Genomic DNA, 19294 nt, shown 5'->3' on the forward strand with positions numbered 1-19294 from the left:
CTTCCTTCCCCCTTTTCCCCTCAGCTGCTTCAAGCACTTAGCATCCTTCTAGAATTACAGGAGAGACTGGAGTGGCTTATGGTATTGGGAGAGTCTAGGGGACCCCTAACTCTTGTAGGTCATTCTACTTTTCCAGTAAGAATTTTCCCTTTATCTTTACTCTAGAATGACTTCTTGTACCTCATTGATACTCCTTCATAGTGCCCAGTATAGGCGAAGGAATGACGTGTGTTGACTGGAACACACAGTGACCACGGATTAGCAATGGCTTTGTTCTGGGATTAAGAACCCAGGACCTATCAACCCAACAGAGGTATTGTTAAGCTTGAGGATGAGGCTGAGATATAACTAGGTGAATGAAAGATGGGCCAGTAGCTCCAACATAGTTCAAAGCAGGTAGAGGCTAGATACACCGAATGGACACTGACGCCCACCCACGTGCGGTTCCTCTGGCCATGTCCCGCCTCCTTTTGCTTGGGGCTGATTAACCAGATACTAACTCGCTCTCCAGATACACGTGGATGAGGAAGAACCACCGCAGTAGATGCTCTCATGCCATTTCCCAAATAGCCGATGCACTGCTTTTCCACTCTTGTCAAATACTGTACCTTCAATCTCATGGGCATTAGTGCTCCAGTATTTTGCCTAGGAGTCAAATGAGAGTCATCTGTTTAGTGTTTTGGGGTCAATTTATTACAGATATTAAGAGAAAACAAAAGAGGAGAGAAAAAGTACCATATGAATGATTCTATGCTACATATGGTTTGCTGGTTCTGTTTTCAATCATACTTTTAATTATTTAATGAAAAGTAAAAAGTTAGCACTTTATTTACAGTTTGTAACTCAACCACCAACATTTGTGTAAGACACAATATTTTTCGACTTTCACTACATGCATAGTAGAAAGGAAAGGCTCAGTTCTCATACATCCACCAAGCAGGGGCTGGCCCTTAGCACCCCCTCCGGAACAGCTATTTCCTGGCTGTCACTGGGGCTCTGACTACTGCAGTTTAAAAGAAATGTAACTCATGTAATTTTTTCTCTGAAGGAACTAGACAATCCTTTGTAAACCAACAAATTTTTTAACCAAGTTTGTAAACCAATCAATTTTCTTTTCCTCCTATTAGTTCCCCCCACCTCCCCCAAACCAGATCTGTTCACCTAACTTATGGGAACCTTATACAACCCGTATTCCCACTATGAATTGGTCCTGGTCTGAGACCAGCTCATCTTGGCTCAGCCTTGTGTGTTTTACATATACAGTACCATATTGCAGCCAGCAGAGGGAGCTCTAACTCCCTAGTGTTGATTTTTAAACTTCTGCCAATTACATGGCTGCCCTAAAAATCTCTGCAAAAGACCAGAAGGCATTACTCCATAAATCAAAAAATCCTACTACTATTTCCAGCGAAAACAGAATCCACATTTGGAAACCAATAAAGTTGAGTGACATTTCCAGGCCATATCTGGTAGACTGGCTTCCCCATTCCAACCAAGTCTGTGGTAAAAATGGGAGGAAGGGCAGAGTACAGCAGTACCCCAGAGCTGAATCAGAAAGGTAACAGTGAGTTCTCTAGTCATGTAAAGATGGGGGACAGGGAAACAAACACTGTCCAGGCTCTTCAGTTTATTCTAAAGCAGGAGTCAGGTTTCCTCTTTAAAGATATTTGCCAACAAGTCCAATGATGGGAAGCCACAGAGGGAGGCAGTCACGTTCCACAGGCAACGGCTGCCTCTGCTTTCAGATTCTCTTTCAACACCAGAGGCACGTCTAGTGTTCTAATTCTGTTCGTCTCTCATCACTATGAAAATTTGTTCCCTGGTCCTCAGTGGACGAGTACCAAGTGGTTGGTAGAAATGGGAGTGGAGCACACTTCGTGCGGAAAATTCTGAAAACAAGATGGCTCTCACCTGGATATCTATCTATCTATCTATCTATCTCCCAGTTATTTATGTCCCTGCTCCAGGTGGCCTTTGCTTCTTTTTGTCGAGAGCTTAGATGAAGCTTTCATGGCAGGGTCATTTGTATTTTACACCAAATCACTACCAGCTTTATGTCTATCTACAACCCAGTTTGACTTACAGGATATAATAAAGACCCCCATCCACATCCATAATGTCCCCCACCTGCTACAGGTGGTGCAGAGAGGTACCGTGTGAAATTCCACAGTTAGAACCTAATCTCTTGGCTTATGATTTTGATCTTAATTAAATGCAAATATTCCTTGAGGAAGGTAGCACTTTAAGGCCATTTTGTATACATGAGAATTTTAAGGACAAGAGGGAATTTCAGGAGGAAGAGAAGTTGGGGAGAGGGCTCAAATCAAGGAATTTGGAAAGCTGGAAAGGTAAGCAGACTATTCCAGGCTCTCTGCCCCAGGAGAATCTGTGAATGTTCATGAGTCTCTGCTGTGTGCTGGGCACCACTGCCAGGCATTGGCCACAGCAGCGGGCAAGACAGACCAGGCTTCTGCTTTTCTGGAGTCAGGAATGGCAAGGAGGGTGTGGGGCAGAGAAAATAAGCAAGTAAAGCAACAGCGAGCAAGCTAACTGCAGATGGAGATGAACGCTTTGAAGAAAATGGGGTACGATAGAGGGTGACTAACAAGGTGGATGGAAGGATCTGGGGAGAGGGGCCCGAGCAGAAGGAAATGGAGAGGGAAAAAGAAGGACAGTGCAGCTCGAGGATGGTGAGCAAGAAAGGGAACGAGGGGTGGCAGGAGTTGAGGTTGGAGAGGAATGAGGGTGGGGTGTGTGTGTGTGTGTGTGTGTGAGTGAGGGGTGGTGGGGGTGAGGAGTGCAGACTCTGAGGAGTGCAGACTCTGCAGGCTTTTGCTCTGAGAAAGATGGAAATTGTCAGAGGATTTTGGTCAAATATGGCATGACTTGCATTTTTAAAAATTGTGGTAAAACATATATAACATCATATTTACTGTTTTAACCATTTCTAAGTGTACACTGGAGTGGCTCTAAGTACATTCACAGTGTTGTGTAACCATCGCCTTATGTATCTCCAGAACTTTTCATCTTCCCAAACGGAAACTCTGTACCCATTAAGTAATGACTCCCCATTCCCTCCAGTCCCCAGCCCTTGGCAACCACCATTCTACTTTGTCTTTACGGATGCGGCTGCTCCAGGTACCTTACATAAATGGAATCATATCTGTCCTTTTGTGTCTGGCTTATTTCACTTAGCATAATGTGTTCAAGGCTCATCCGTACTGTAACATGATGACATGTTTCAACAGGGTCCCTCTGGCTGCCACACTGAAGACAGACCATAGGGGAGTAAAGGCGGAAGGAAGGAGGTCAGGAGGGGCCATGGCCCTGGTCCAGGTGAGAGAGGTGGGGCTGGGACCAGGGAGCACCTGGCATTGCTTGTCTACTGGCACAAAAGCGAAGGTGAAAAACTTCCCAAGACACCCTGTGCCCTGAGGCCCAGCTCTGCCGAGGCCTGTCCAGCGCCAGAGCTCACAGGCCACCCAGGTTACCTTTATAAAGTTCACTTTGCAGTGGCAGGAATCATCATTCACGTTCTTGATAACAATCTCTCCATAGTGCTCGATCCACCTCTGCCCACTTAAGATGTTATGGATGCAAGAGGTCACTTTGTTCCACTCAAAATGATCTCCAAAACTAAAGGAAGAAAAAGCGAAAGTAACAACTACCAGAGCAGCCAGCAGCTAATGCAAACGAGCACTGCTGCTTAAAAAACAAGTCCTGTAATGAATTACTCATTCCTTCATTAATGGAGCCAACACCGACTGAGCCGTGCTGGGCAGTCTAAGAGCTTTCACCCTCTCAGGAGGCTGGGAGGTGGGTGAAGGTCAGACCCAGGAGGCTGCCAGAGGCTCCACTAGAAGCTGGAGGTCTCCTGGAACAACCCACTCTGTCCTGTGCCAGAGGAGACGCGTCGAAAGTCACCGAACTATGAAAGGAGAGTGGCAAGGGCAGGGTAGAGGGGTTTTCCACAATGTGCTCTCTACACACATACATATATGTGCACACACACGAATGTGTACATACAGGCGCACACATGCACATATATGCTGATGTATATACACGTGTAGGTGTGTATATTTAGGCACATATGTATACAGGCAGATCTCGCTTTATTGCGTTCTTTACAAGTTGAAGGTCTGTGGCAACCCTGTGTAGAGCAAGTCTATTGGCAGCATTTTTCCAACAGCATCTGCTCCCTTCATGTCTATGAAGTATATAAAACATGACTTTCATAAGCAATGGGAATGCAAAAAATTCATGTGGCTCACTATATTGTAATATTTGCTGTATTGCAGTGGTCTAGAACCAAACCCGCAATCTCTCTGAGGTGTGTCTGTATACATCCACACACACATATATATTTTACATATTACTCTTAAGATACGTATATCTTAAGTCTTTTACAATGAGAAGGTATTCAGATATGACTTATGGAGTTAAATAATAATCATGAGGATAATGGTAACAAGACCAAACACTTAAATGACACATAATATGGGCCAATTACTTTTTTTTTTTTTTTTTTGCGGTATGAGGGCCTCTCACTGTTGTGGCCACTCCTGTCGCAGAGCACAGGGTCTGGACGCGCAGGCTCAGTGGCCATGGCTCACGGGCCCAGCCGCTCTGCGACATGTGGGATCTTCCCGGACTGGGGCACGAACCCGTGTCCCCTGCATCGGCAGGCGGACTCCCAACCACTGCGCCACCAGGGAAGCCCGCCAATTACTATTTTAAGTGCTTTTCGTATCTGCTTAACCTTCGCAACAGTCTTATGAAGTAGATGGTTCATTATCCCTGTTTCATAGATGAGAGAACTGGTGATCAGAAAGGTTAAGTAACCTGCCCAAGGATTTGCAACTAGTAAGTAATGGTGTTAGCACAGGAGTCCCAGTAGCCCAGTTCCAGAGGCCATAATGATTACCATTTTCCTTTATGAATAAGTATCAATAATCCCTGAAGATCAAGGCCATAGCTTTCTTTAAAAATTTTTTTGACAGTGAGGCAGGACAACAGTGCTAAAGAAATATTATCATTCTTAATTGTGTTAGAAAGTAGAAATGTAGTTTTTAAAGCCCCTACTTGGGAACTTTGGTGTCCAGGAAGCATTTCCATTAGAGAGAACAAAAATGTGAGACTGTCAAAATGAAGAACATTTGAAGCTACTGTCAAACACATTAACAGAAAAAAACACACTCAGCACCACGGGGGACAATGGGAATCCTGTTCCTAAACTTTGGCCCTAAATTCTATAAAGTTCCTAACCACAGAAGGAGAACTTACGCTGGCAGAGTCACATGGGTTGTGCCAATGGGAACAATTTCCATGGATTTGCCCCAGAATTTGTTCTTCCATCTCATGTCTGAAATGAAATAATACCAAATATTACATATTTAGCAGGAGAGCTAGGTAGATCAAAGCGTTCTTAGGCTGGATAAATGATCAACCACAATATAGGACAATCTCTTCATAATAAAATTCATTATTATTCAATATAAGTAGCAACTGAGTACCTGGAACAGAATCAGAGAAACTAAAATTATAAAGTCCCTCCCTTGGAAGAACTCACAGTGGGAAAGGCATACAGAAGTGAAAACGAGTAAGGCCCCCCAGAGAGGCACGGGCCACAACTGGGTATGTTGTAAGGTGAAATGGAACCAGAGAAGGAAAGCCCAACATGCTTGGGGAAGGCATCAGAAGAGGTTTGTCTAAAGAGGCCGCTTAAACTGGGCTTGAAGAATAAACAGTTCACTAGGCAGAGAAAAAGCAGTTTAAGGCAGAAGACATGAGAAGACACGAGAGAACAGGGTGTGGTTCTGTCCTCTGGGTCTCAGACTGTTTAGAGAGAAGAGTAGGAAAACAGCTTGAGTGCAAAAAAACAGCGGGCCCTACAAGCTTGGCTAAGAAGTCTGATTTGGGTGCACTGGGGGAAATAAGGTTTTGTTTAGACAGAGAATTGATGTGATGAGATACAGACTTTGCCAAGATAATTGGCAGCAGTATGGAGAATGGAACAGGAGCAGGAGAGATGAGAAGCAGGTGACCTGTATGCTCAAGGGATAAAAGAGGATGAAGTGAACCAGGACAGGGGTGGTAGGGATGGAGTAGAAGGGAATGATCCTGGAACCATTAAAGAAGCAGAGATAAAACTGGGTGACAAATTAGATGCTGATTGTGAAAGACGGGGAGAATTTGTGGATGATCTCAGATTCTTCCAACTTGCATGAATGATAGTGCCATCAGAGAGACAGGGAATAGAAAAAGAAGGGCAGAGGCAGACGATCCCTCTGGCTGCTGGGTGACAATACACAGACCATAGGGGAGCAAAGGTGAATGCAGGGAGGACAGTAGGGGGTCATGGCCGTGGTCCAGGAGAGAGGTGGGCTGGGACCAGGAAGCTCCTGGGCACATATTACATGATTCTATTTATATGACATGTCCGGACTAGGCAAATCTTTAGGGACAGAAAGAAGATCAGTGGTTGCCTAAGGATGGAAGAGCTTGACAGAAATTGGAAGGTGGGGGGTGGGGGTGGGGGGGAGCCACTAAAAGGTGGGAAAAGAGGTTTCTTTTTGGAGTGATGAAAATGTTCTAAAATTGATTGTAGTGATGATTGTACAGCTCTGTGAATACATGAAAAACCACTGACTTGTACCTTTTAATTAGGTGAGTTGTATAGCCTATAAATTATATCTCAATAAGCTGTTACCCCCCAAAAGGTAATTGGTTGTTTAAAGCAAATTAGTAACAATGTATGACAGGGTTTATAACATATGTAAGTAAAATGTTTGTCCACAATAGCAAATGTTGGGGAAGGGGAAATAGAAGTACACTTTTGTAAGCTGCCTTTGCTATATGTTAAGTAGCATAATATCACTTGAAAGGAGACTGTGATATGTTAAAGATATATAATATGAATCCTAAAGTAACAACTAAAAAATGGAACAAAGAAGTACAGCTAATAAGGCAACAAAGGATATATAATGGAATCACAGAAAATAATTAATCCAAAAGAACGTAAAAAAAGAAGAAAAGGGGAACAAAGAACAGATGCAACAAACAGAAAACAAATAACAAGAGGCCAAATTTAAAACCAACTATGTTGATAATCACAATAAATGTAAGTGATCTAAACAACCTAATCAAAAGGCAGGAAAATGTCAAAGTGGATAAAAAAGAGCAAGATTTGGCAGTTGTGGGCTTATGGAGACACGGGATTGCCCAGGAAGAAGCTGATGAAGAAGCAAAGGGAGTGGAGGAGAAAACTCTGATTGATGTAAGGAGCACGCAGGAAGTACTTGAAGAAGACCCCTCCCATTACCTAATACCTAACTTAAAAAAATAATAATAAAGTGCTAACAAGGTCAATGACACAGCAATTAGGAGGTTAGATATCTTATGGGAATTATTTCCAGAGGGTTTCGGTGAAAGAGAAGTCTCCAGTCAAGCTTCAATTTTAAACTTTAGTAGCAAAGACTCAGAAAGGAAACCATGGTACTTGTAACCTAAACTGGTAATATTGCGTCCAGAGAGAGAAACTGGATGGCTACGATCTGGAATGGGGGAAGGAAATTTTTCCACAAAATACTCTTTCTCATCTTTTAAATTTTATAGATGCATTTAAAAAAAGGCAGTGTGGCATATCAGGTGTTAACCAGTTAGCAGAAAAGAATCTTTTAAAAAACTGACATGTGCTCATTGTTCAAAAACCTGGGATGCTCAAATTTTCTTTCTATAGCACCTTCTGACTTTGGAATAAATAACTTAACAAAATTAATTAATCCATTTAGGAAATATTTGCAGCCTTATTTATTCTTCAGAGCAAGCCATCCCTTCCCAAATTCAAAATATAATAAACTGAATACAGGAACAACCCCAAACTGAAAAAAAAAGTCAGCAATGTAAAATTTCAGGAATAAAATTTAAAGCTTCAAAAGCAAAAGAACCGTCTGCTGTCTAGAATCCGATAAATAACCGTAAATATTTAATGTCTTGAAATACATGAGGCATTTCAAATGGCCACGGAATGTGATAAAGGAAAAATTGTAGCAATAAACCATGGTGGTGGCCCAGACAAAGACTGAGGATTTTGAAAGAAGAGAACAACTAAGTTATCCTCCAGAATCTTGAATTTTGAAGTCGACAAACGGCAGTTATTGTTCAGAGGTGAGAGGCAAGAACATCAAGTGGTACAGTTGCTTCCAATGAGGCCCAAGTCCAGGGCCCACTTTTGACCTTAACAAGCGTTTACAGTAGTTCCTGAATGAAATAAATTATACCATTACACAAAAGGACAGAAGTCAAATATACGAGCACATTACCTTGCCAGAAAACAAAATTTCCAGACTCAGCGTGACATGCAGAAATAGGTGGATGGTGGCTGACCTGATGGAAACAAAGGCGAAGAAACAAACAATTAACTTTTGTGTCTCACGAAATCCATTCTTTCTCCCTTGCACTGAGATGTAATACGATTGCAGCGTCGAACTGAACGGAAACTTGTTTAGTTTCCCTTCAATAAGTCTGTCCTCAAGAGGGTGCTCCTGACATAGTCAGCTCTGTCTTGCTCAAATATGTCAGGAAAAAGCCTGTGAATGGAAGCCTCCAGAAGCCTGGGGAAAAAGCAGCCGAGTGGTGAGTGATGAGGGTAGAGACGTGTTTTGAAAGACATGAAAACAAAAGCAGAGATGCAAACACTGCCCACTTATAAATCATCTAATCTGACGTTAGCTGCCAAGGTCAAAATCAATGCTATTCTGAAAGGACCCACAAATGTTTTAATTAAGATGTCAAACAGTCGAACCTAGTTACGTAAATATTCCTAAGCAACACACAAATGCTCTTTGGCTCAGCAGATTTTACTCTTTTGAAAACTCTGCATCACATAGTCCAGCCACTTTTTATTAAATCACTGACGAGAAGACGAATCCAAGATAGTTTTTTTAAAAAAAGAATGTTTTTATAAAAAAAAAAAAAGCTAAACAATTATGGAAGAAATGTTAGTCAACTGCTAAGAAAAAATTTTTGTTCATAAAAATATCTTGAGTAAATATGCAAATTACATTCTAGAAAAGAGAGTCCCGTGTAACAGAGACTGTAGCTCATTTCCCTGCCTTTTATCACTGAGGTCATTACTTCTGTTTTATTCACTAATGAAGAAGCTAAAGAGAAAAGACTTCTCAGTTAATTTCCTCATTATCTCAGTAACATGCAAGGCACGAGAGCAGTATATGTGCTGTTATCATAATTCGGTATTAGTAAAACCAGAGTAATGCTGCTAGCGGCGTTTACAGAAATTTCTCTGACTAAGCTGGTTCTTAGCAAAGGTATCTTACATTTAGGGCATTTGGGCCAAAGCCATCATATTATACATGAGGAGACTGAAACTAGAAAGACTAAGTAACAGCAACGTTTCCCAGACACACTGATAGGGAAGAAGTAGAGGTAAACCCCAGCATTTTTGGTTTACAGATGGTTTTCAAAAAAGTTTCACACAAAAAAATCCTTAAGCAGCCACACCCTGTTTTCAAACATATCTTATCAAGAACTCAGTATACTCAGAACCCGGCTTGAGGTGAACAGGTGTGGCAGGAAGTGGGGATGACCAGTCCACAACCACTCGCCTTGCTCTGGACCCTGGACTGCAGTGAACACGGAACACAGTTTAAGAACCACTTCTGTGGCCCTCCTCCAGGTGGAGAACGGCAGGGACAGGATCATCGTGAGTGACACCACACACACGTTCAACTGATGGGAGTGCAATGGTACCAGCCTGGCTCGGAGAAAAGTAGGGACAAAGATGTCAACAGGGCAGGCATCTTTCAGGTCTTGATGAATATAAATCCCAGATCCAATATGAGGTGGGAGGTGCACATTTACTGTCCCTTGATGGTCTTAATTCTCAGAGGCCTCTTGAGAATGTGAGCCCCCTCCCCGTGCCTATGTGCTTTTCAGCTCAAACACTGACTTAGAAACCTCACTCCTAAAATGCAACTCTCTGCTTTCCTTCATCTTCTTCTTTTTCAGTCCAACCCCCTGAAGATACTTTATATCACAAACCGCTACACCCCTGTTTTCCCTTCTTTTCCCACTAGCTCTCAACAAAAACAGCGGAGTTAACTTTTAAGCCTCAGGATCATATAAAACTAAACTAGGGCAAGACAACACCAACCCCTCACTTCTTCACTCTACCTGCCCTATCCACCCCCGAGTGGAGGGGAGAGGAGCTATGGAATGTTCCCCTGTCCCACAATGTAGGCATATTTTAAAGTAGATTATTATAAAGTAGATCATATTCATTCCCACAGAAATTATATAGTAAAAAATGTAAAGATCACAGCCTTTATCAAGAATTTGGCATTTTATAAGTCTGGCTAAATATAAACATCAAAGCAAAATACAATATATAAAAACTATAAACTCTTCTGTAATAATTTAAAATCCCATAATACAAGGATAAATATACTGTCCATATGAATTATAAAAGCAAGCCTATCATACCATAAAGTATACATATGTCCCATAAAATGCTAATTTGACCTTTTTTTTTTTTTTGCGTTACGCGGGCCTCTCACTGCTGTGGCCTCTCCCGTTGCGGAGCACAGGCTCCGGACGCGCAGGCCCAGCGGCCATCTTCCCGGACCGGGGCACGAACCCGTGTCCCTGCATCAGCAGGCGGACTCTCAACCACTGCGCCACCAGGGAAGCCCTAATTCGACTTTTTTTTTTTTTTTTAATTTGACCTTTTAAAATGATTGTGTCAGATTAATGAATCAATGCTTATTAGCAAAGTGCCTTTAGATGGGGTCCAAGGGCTGTTTTCTGAATGCATTAATCTCAACATTGAAATATCAGTGATTTGGCTTATTTCTTTCTGGCTTAAAAAGGCCTTTGGGAGTGATTTATTTGGTGCACATGGCTTTTCAGAAGTTTACAAAGCTTTCCAGGGAAATTAAATTGATGCCTTATTTTTCTTTGATATATTTCCTCACAACAGGTTATTTATTCATGAAACATTTCTGAAGCCTCTGCCATGTGCTGCATGAGTTTCAGAGAGTGAGGGAGAGCTTCTGAAGTCCCACAGATCTAGAACCTAACTGCAATATCATCTACTGGCTGTATGACCTTGAGTGTGTTTTAAAACCCTCTGGGCCCCAATTACCTCATCTGCAAAATAGCGCTAGTACCACTGACTTTGCAAACCCAAAAAGATAACACATGGAAAGTGCCAGGATCATATGCTGGTATGGAGTAAGCAGAGATTAAATTTTAACTTTGTGTCATAAGTGGTATTTCCACTTAGCTCTCACGGTCACCTTGTGTCTTCATTACCCTTATTTTATAAATTAGGAAACGGGTTCTTTCCAGTGAAGAGCCTGCCCAGTGTTACACAGTTAATCAGTGATGAGGGTAGTGTTTTAAACCCAGGTCCTCAGACTTCAAATCCAATGCTGTTTCCTGCGATGCCTCAGCTGCTCCTCAATGACTGCTCTCAAAGTTGGGCTCTGGTCCCTCCCCAGAGCCTCGGCACACCATTAAGGTCCCATCTCATGGATACTTGGAGAAGGAATCTTCTGAGTCTGACCTTTCCAACCTCTCTCTCATTTATTTCTTTGTAGAATGAGGTCTGAGAATCCCTCTGGCTTCAAGATGCTATCATTCTAACATCTGTTTTCTTTGAATCCTAACATCAGAGGCGGCAGTGGATGCCAGCCAACTGGAGAAGATTCTGTTAAGTCTTTGATTAATTTTAATACCCATGGAAAGGGGGTAATACACAGTTAATCATTTAATCTTTGTTGACGGTAATCTCTCTAAAATCTACCGGAATAGAGAATAATGTGCACAATCGAACCTGTGTTTGCTAGTACGGGATTTGGTTGAGTTTCTCTTCTCATTACATTGTAACCCAGGCATAGAAAGGCACTAGATTTTGAGTCTGAACTGATTCAGCCCCGCAGTAGACGCTGTCTGTTAGTCTGCTAGCTAAAGCCACTTTAGACTAGTTTTTTAGTATCTCTCTCCATCACTTCCTCTCCATTCCAATCAAATAAGAGCAATTTCTGACTGGTAAGGATTCTCAAACATTCAGGAAATTAGTTTACATGGTTTTTATTGTGCAAATATTTATATGTATCTTTTTTCTACAATCCGAGAGTCAATGAGTTCCCATGGTAGTTAAGAATTCTTGTAATTTATTTGTGTATCTGAGGTCTTTCTTCACCCTGACCTAATCATTTGTGATAGATGCTTTGAGAATGCACTTTATATGAGGTGGGTGGTAAGGAGAGGAGAATATGGGTCAAGAGTGCATTCAATATGTGTGTATTTTGTAGGTTTTTCTTCTTCAGATTTAGAAAAATAAACCCTTAAATACATCAATTCTGCAGCTCTCCAGAGGCATAACTATAGAGTCCTCCTAGTTCTGGACGCGTCTCTAACCATGAAGCCCTGCTCGTGGAAAAGAGAACAAGTGGCAGGTCAAAAATCACCCACGGAGGGGACCAAGGCATTCATCAAACATTTGCTGATTGCCTGTGATGTGTCAGGCACTGTCTTAGTCACTGTGGATACAATGAGAAACAAAAGAAACAAAAATCTTTACCCTCCTGGAGTTTACATTTTAGTGCAGAAGTAGGTGAGACAGACTATTAAACAAATAAGCACATAATCTGTCAGTAGTAAAGGAGAATAAAGCAAGGATGAGGATGGAGGATGGCAGATGGTCAGTGGAAGTATCATATCAGACAGGGTGGTTGGGGCAGGACTCTGTGATAGAAACCTCTGAGGCTAAGAGAAATAAGGCAGTTAACCACATGGATAGCTGGGGGAAGTATGTCTAGATCAGAGGACACAGCCACTACCCAGGGCTGACAAATGCCTGATATGTTTTAGGAGAAGCAAAAAGGCCAGCATGGGGCTTCCCTGGTGGCGCAGTGGTTGAGAGTCCGCCTGCCGATGCAGGGGACACGGGTTCGTGCCCCGGTCTGGGAAGATCCCACATGCCGCGGAGCAGCTGGGCCCGTGAGCCATGGCCGCTGAGCCTGTGCATCCGGAGCCTCTGCTCCTCAAGGGGAGAGGCCACAGCAGTGAGAGGCCCGTGTACGGCAAAAAAAAAAAAAAAAAAAAAAAAGGCCAGCATGGCTAAAGCTAAATGAGTCAAAGTGGAAGGAGTCATGATATCTGGGGGTGGCATATCGCAGGGCTTTGTGGGCCATAGCCAGGACTTGGGATTTGATCCCAAGTGACTGGGGAAATCGTGAGAGCAATCACTCTGGCTGCTGAGTGCAGAATTGGCTATGGAAACAAGAGACCAGTTGATGAGTCTATCGCAACAAGCCCAGTCATTGATGCCGATGGCTTGGGCTTGGAGGCCAGCACCAGTGGGGTGGCAGTGAAAATGGCTGGTTTTGGAAGGAAGATCCTAGGATTTGCTGATGAATAGGACGTGGATTATAAGAGAAAGCTATTAAGGAGGATGCCAAGGATACTGGCCTGATTTGGGGGAAAATACAGTTGCCAATTATTTTCTCTTCCCCTAAGTTCAGAGTTAAGCACTTATTTGATAAATACATGGTTTCTTAAAAAAAAACAAAAAACTACATTAAGTAATGACTTGACCTAGAAATGCAGAAGCACTGGTTTAGTCACCTTACAGTTGACTTATTGCTTATTTTATTTGAACAGCTTGAATTTCCCCTGATAATGTCTTTAAACAAGCTGCCACTTTAATCAGAAGTAAATAACCCTACCTACTAGTAGATGAAAGAACTATTCAGACGGGTGATGTGGGTGTGCAACGGGGTGGGGGTGGGGGAGTGATAAGTAGGGTATTTTTAAATCCAGCCAAGAATGTTCAGAGTTCTGATGAGTAACAGAAAAGGAAGAAGGGCTGAACCCATGAAGCAAAAGATAAAAGACTTCAATTGAATCTCTTACATCTTAGTAACTCAATAACTTTGCTCAGCTTTGCTGCCAGAAACTCAACAGTAGTGGCTGGGTGGGTAAATGGTGAAGATGGCTTGAGCAGTGACCTGACAACTGAAGTTCCAGGTAATTAGGAAAAGCCACTTTTAGACAATAGCTTAACTGCTTATCCTTTATAGACACCAACTTCTGTACTTTTGTTCCCAAAGGTACAAAACAGAGAAGCAAAGCAAACTGAAATGAGTTTTCTGACGCGTCCAGTCCCTGATGAAGCTCCAACCCAGGCTGCCCGAGAACCAAGAATCCTGCCAGCAGGATCCTCGGTCCCTGACAAGGCAAAGGAAGTCCGTTCCTTCTGGATTCCCTTGGAAAAAAAGGAAACTCCTCCCCTGAGAAGGTGGAACAGTCAGAGGTTAGCACATATGACGGGAATGTTTATGATTGATTCCTGAATATTCCTTGTTCACAAAGGCCACTGCCCAGCCCACAACGGGAGTTGAGAACAAAGCCCTACGTGAGTTTGGAGGATGAAAGGTTTATGTGACAATGAGAGGCAAAACCCCATAGTCTGAACAGTGTACAAAAGGCTGTTTTCACATCGGCAGCTGGTGACTCCGGCAGCTCTGAGCACTAAACCCACACAAGAGACACCAAAAAAAAGGTGAGGGAGAGAGGATGCTGGCATAGGAACAGAGGGTGCAGCTGAGGGCCGCTGGAAGGTGCCGATGGGCCTAGGCGTCGGTTTCCTCACCTGTAACTGATCCTCACCCCACTTGCCACACAGGGGTATTGTGAAGATCAAATAAGGTCCTGCACAAGTTTGAAAAGCAAAAAGCACCCTGCAAGCATAATACTAGTTAACTGACAGGAGGAAAACTTGAACAGCAAATGCTTTCTCTCGTTTCTGACTGCACGAGTCATTTTGCTGCTGCATTTTTGGGTCTTCTGCATGAGATACAAGGTAAAGGGGGCACGCTTCCACATAGCTGAACTCTGCGCAGTAGTACTTACTTCAACTTCCTTAATCACCGACGACTCCAAACATCCCCATACCCACCAAAACCGCAAACCACAAAACCTAAGGGCTTGGAGGAAAGGGATAGACATCACTTTCCAAATCACCTGACTCTGCTGTCTAGAAAACTCAGTAGAAAAGCTGAGTTAGCTTTGTTTCTTTCCAGGTCCTTTCACTTGGAGATATGATTTCCATCAATGTCCTCCTTAGAATAAAATTCAACCCCCAAATCTTAATTCGGGGTCCTGTTCAGTTTATTATATTAGTCATTCAGCAAGCTCTATTTATTGTAGAGAGATACAAGAAAGCAAAGAAGCCCCAAACTCTGAAAGCGGAAGTCCATCACCTACACCTAATAGACAAGGGTAGAGTCACGCTGTCTCCGTAACAGAACATCTCCTGGGTCAGAAGCAGAAGGAGCCAGACTGGCAGGTACCAGCATGAAACAGAATAAATGCTCTGGCACTCTCTTTAGATGTGGTAAATTAGAAAGCCTTCATGCACAACGGGTCGCCAGGTCAGCATAACCAACAGGGGCGAGGGAGGGAATGGGGGAGGCTGAATGGATGTTTCTCCTGCTGGCTGGGAAAGGAAGGCCCTGGTCAAAACCCTTTTCACTTCTGCGGCAGTGGACAGCCTGCCACATTGAATTAAATAGCCACCTCTCCTTCTCACTGTACACTTACCTGATGACTACAGTTCTGTCTTCCTAAGTAGTCTATGGGGAAAGCATCACTGGTCAGGCTGACCAAAGCCATCTGGTCCCCACGGCAGGTCTATTTTTCATGCTAAAGGCATATAGTAGCATTCTGGTTTACATATGTCTCTTATAACCTTAGCTAGTGTGATTCTGTCCCTGAGAGGCTCGTCCATTCCCAGGTATATTTAAAGAATCAACTATCTAGCCCATAAGGCTAAATTCAAGACAGATGAAGTGGTTCCCTCACGATCAGGACTGTTGGTATCCCCATGGTGAAGCCAGCTGTGAGGACTCCTGGGTGCCTCATGGCTTGCTTTGTGTCAGAGACTCACCAGTGACATTATGCCACCTTCAAACCACCTGAATCAGTACAGTAGATATAGCACATCTTATTTCAACACTCCTCTAAGTGTTCTTAACACTGTATATTAAAAAGCATTTTAAAAGTTGCCTCTAAATATAAGAGCAATAACCAGGTACTGAATGTGCTTTATATATCAATGTGTTATTTCCCTTACCCTTCCTGCAACCTATGAGCTAAGCATGATCATTCCTATTTTACAGATAAACAACTGAGTTTCAGAAAGTTTAAGTAGTTTATACAAGGCCACACACAAAGTGGCGGGGTTAAGATTTTAAAGCAGGTCCATATGACACCCAGCACGCCCTATGCTACTAACAATGGCCAGATCCCTTTCTTGCTTATTTCCTTAGGATCCGTTTCACGGAACTAAAGACTAACTTATGTAATGCTCTTTCTGTCTCTGTGCACATGTGCCCAGGAGCTCTGCTTTCTCTCTCCCTGCCACCACAGTGGAAGCACGTGCAGATCCTGAATCAGCCCTGCCCCATCAAGGGCTAGTGGGATTGAAGCTCAGCTTTACAACAAGCTCACGTTACTACTCTTTTCTTCTACCTATTCTTCCTGTCCTGATTGTCTGCTGTAGTTTGGAGCTATTTTCGGCCTTTGTTTTTTCACATGAGTGCATGTAATACCATGGTAACCAAATTATATTTTCATTTATTCACATTCCATTTTAGATTTAGTATTTAAATAACCCAGTTGAATTGGAATCAGATTATCTTACCCTTTAACTACTGATTTAACCCCCTACCGCCCCAATATCAGTGTTTAATTTCTCGTTTTAGCTGCTAACTGGAAAGCGATTGAAAATGTGCTTTGGGATTATTGTATAGTCATTTTCCTTTGAGTTTCAGAGAACGGTGCTCGTAATTCACAGTTAAGACAACCACTATCTTCATAAGTCTCTCAGCCACACAACCCTCCCCTTCCTACTCCCATAATACCAGTCCACTGATGAACAAGGCAGCAAGATAACAGAAGGAAAATAATGTTTTAGCAACCCATCCCTTTTTCCTCAGTTTTCTAAGAATTGAGAGGGGTGAAATATATCAGTGATGTTTCATGTTCCCAGGCTGACATTTAGGGATATACAGAGGGTAGACACACTTAGGTGCTGCCTTAACCAGATGGGAGAGAAATGCTCTTTATTTTCAGGCAGGATGCACTCTATTTTAGCTAAACAATTCCTTACTGACAGAGGTTTTCGATGTCCCCAACATTCCACTATGGCAAACCATGCTGTCATAACGTCAATGACGACAACAAACCTTCATGTAACACTTTATACTTCAAGTATAAGTGCTCTAAGTGCTAGTGAAAGGGAGAGCTGAGATTTGAATCTAGGCTGGCTGACTCCATAGATACTGTTCTTGAATATTATTCTCTGTTAACTCAGGCGGGAAGGGTCTTGCGGAACCTCCTTAGGGAACTCAAGCTGCGTAAGCATAAGGTATGTCCATCCACTGCATAAGGGACAGGCGTTCTTGTCTGCCCCCAGTTCCCACCCACTGCAGTATCCCAGCACCTGGAACGGTGACAGGCAGGTGGTATAGTCTCGAGAAATATTTATGGATGGAATGAATAAATACACGAATGAAGGATTCCTCTTAAATTAAAATCAAGAATAATGTGTTTATTTGGTGCTGCCCCTTCTGAAGGGGGTGCTTCTGCTCTAAAAGGATGATTCAGCAAGGTAGGGTGCACACTTCCAATCTCTAAGTTGCAGTTGGGCAAATGCTTCGTGCTTTAAAAGTCCATCCCCACACACTTATACCACAGAAGTCCACCCACTGGAGTGAAGGCTCTGAGCCCCACGTCAGGCTTCCCAACCTGGGGATCGGGCAACGGGAGGAGGAATTCCTAGAGAATCAGACTTCGAAGGCAAGTGGGATTTGACTGCAGGACTTCAACAGGACTGGGGGAAACAGAGACTCCACTCTTGGAGGGCACACACAAAGTAGTGTATGCATCGGGACCCAGGGGAAGGAGCAGTGATCCCAGGGGAGACTGAACCAGACCTACCTGCTAGTGTTGGAGGGTCTCCTGCAGAGGTGGGGGGTGGCTCTGTCCCACTGTGAGGACAAAACACTGGCAACAGAAGTTCTGGGAAGTACTCCTTGGCATGAGCCCTCCCAGAGTCCCCTATTAGCCTCACCAAAGAGCTCGGGTAGGCTCCAGTTTGGGGTTGCCTCAGGCCAAACAACCAACAGGGAGGGTACCCAGCCCCACCCATCAGCAGTCAAGCTGATTAAAGGTTTACTAAGCTCTGCCCACCAGAGCAACAGCCAGCTATACCCACTACCAGTCCCTCCCATGAGGAAACTTGCACAAGCCTCTTAGATAGCCTCATCGATCAGAGGGCAGACAGCAGAAGCAAGAAGAAATACAATCCTGCAGCCTGTGTGAAAAAAACCCCACATTCACAGAAAGATAGACAAGATGAAAAGGCAGAGGCCTATGTACCAGATGAAGGAACAACATAAAACCCCAGAAAAACAACTAAATGAAGTGGACATAGGTAACCTCCCAGAAAAAGAATTCAGAGTAATGATAGTGAAGATGATCCAGGACCTCAGAAAAAGAAGGGAGGCCAAGATTGAGAAGATGCAAGAAATGTTTAACAAAGACCTAGAAGAATTAAAGAACAAACAGACAGACATGAACAATACAATAAGTGAAATGAAAAATACACTAGAAGGAATCAATAGCAGAATAACCGAGGCAGAAGAACGAATATGTGACCTGGAAGACAGAATGGTGGAATTCACTGCTGCAGAACGGAATAGAGAAAAAAGAATGAAAAGAAATGAAGACAGCCTAAGAGACCTCTGGGAGAATATTAAATGCAACAACATTCGCATTATAGGGGTCCCAGAAGGAGAAGAGAGACAGAAAGGACCCGAGAAAATACTTGAAAGGATTATAGTCAAAAACTTCCCTAACATGGGAAAGGAAATAGCAACCCAACTCCAGGAAGGGCAGAGAGTCCCATACAGGAGAAATCCAAGGAGAAGCACACTGAGACACATGGTAATCAAATTGGCAAAAATTAAAGACAAAGAAAAATTATTGAAAGCAGCAAGGGAAAAACGACAAAAAACATACAAGGGAACTCCCATACGGTTAACAGCTGATTTCTCAGCAGAAACTCCACAAGCCAGAAGGGAGTGGCATGATATACTTAAAGTGATGAAAGGGAAGAACCTACAACCAAGATTACTCTACCCAGCAAGGACCTCATTCAGATTCGATGGAGAAATCAAAAGCTTTACAGATAATCAAAAGCTAA

The 19294-nt window shown here is 43.1% G+C and overlaps 1 protein-coding gene across 5 annotated transcripts in view; it reads right to left on the minus strand.

The window, feature by feature from the left end:
* OSBPL3 (oxysterol binding protein like 3) overlaps positions 1-19294 on the minus strand; it is a 206022-nt gene that overhangs the window by 11833 nt on the left and 174895 nt on the right. For all 5 annotated transcript variants that reach the window (XM_033863094.2, XM_033863092.2, XM_033863090.2 and 2 more), the window contains 4 exons: positions 8322-8385; positions 5284-5362; positions 3492-3636; positions 501-645 (listed from right to left, as the gene is read on the minus strand). In XM_033863094.2, the coding sequence (XP_033718985.1) occupies positions 501-645; positions 3492-3636; positions 5284-5362; positions 8322-8385 (433 nt within the window). The remainder of the gene's footprint in view (positions 1-500; positions 646-3491; positions 3637-5283; positions 5363-8321; positions 8386-19294) is intronic.

Source organism: Tursiops truncatus, chromosome 9, assembly GCF_011762595.2.
Source record: "Tursiops truncatus isolate mTurTru1 chromosome 9, mTurTru1.mat.Y, whole genome shotgun sequence".
NCBI lineage: Eukaryota > Metazoa > Chordata > Mammalia > Artiodactyla > Delphinidae > Tursiops > Tursiops truncatus.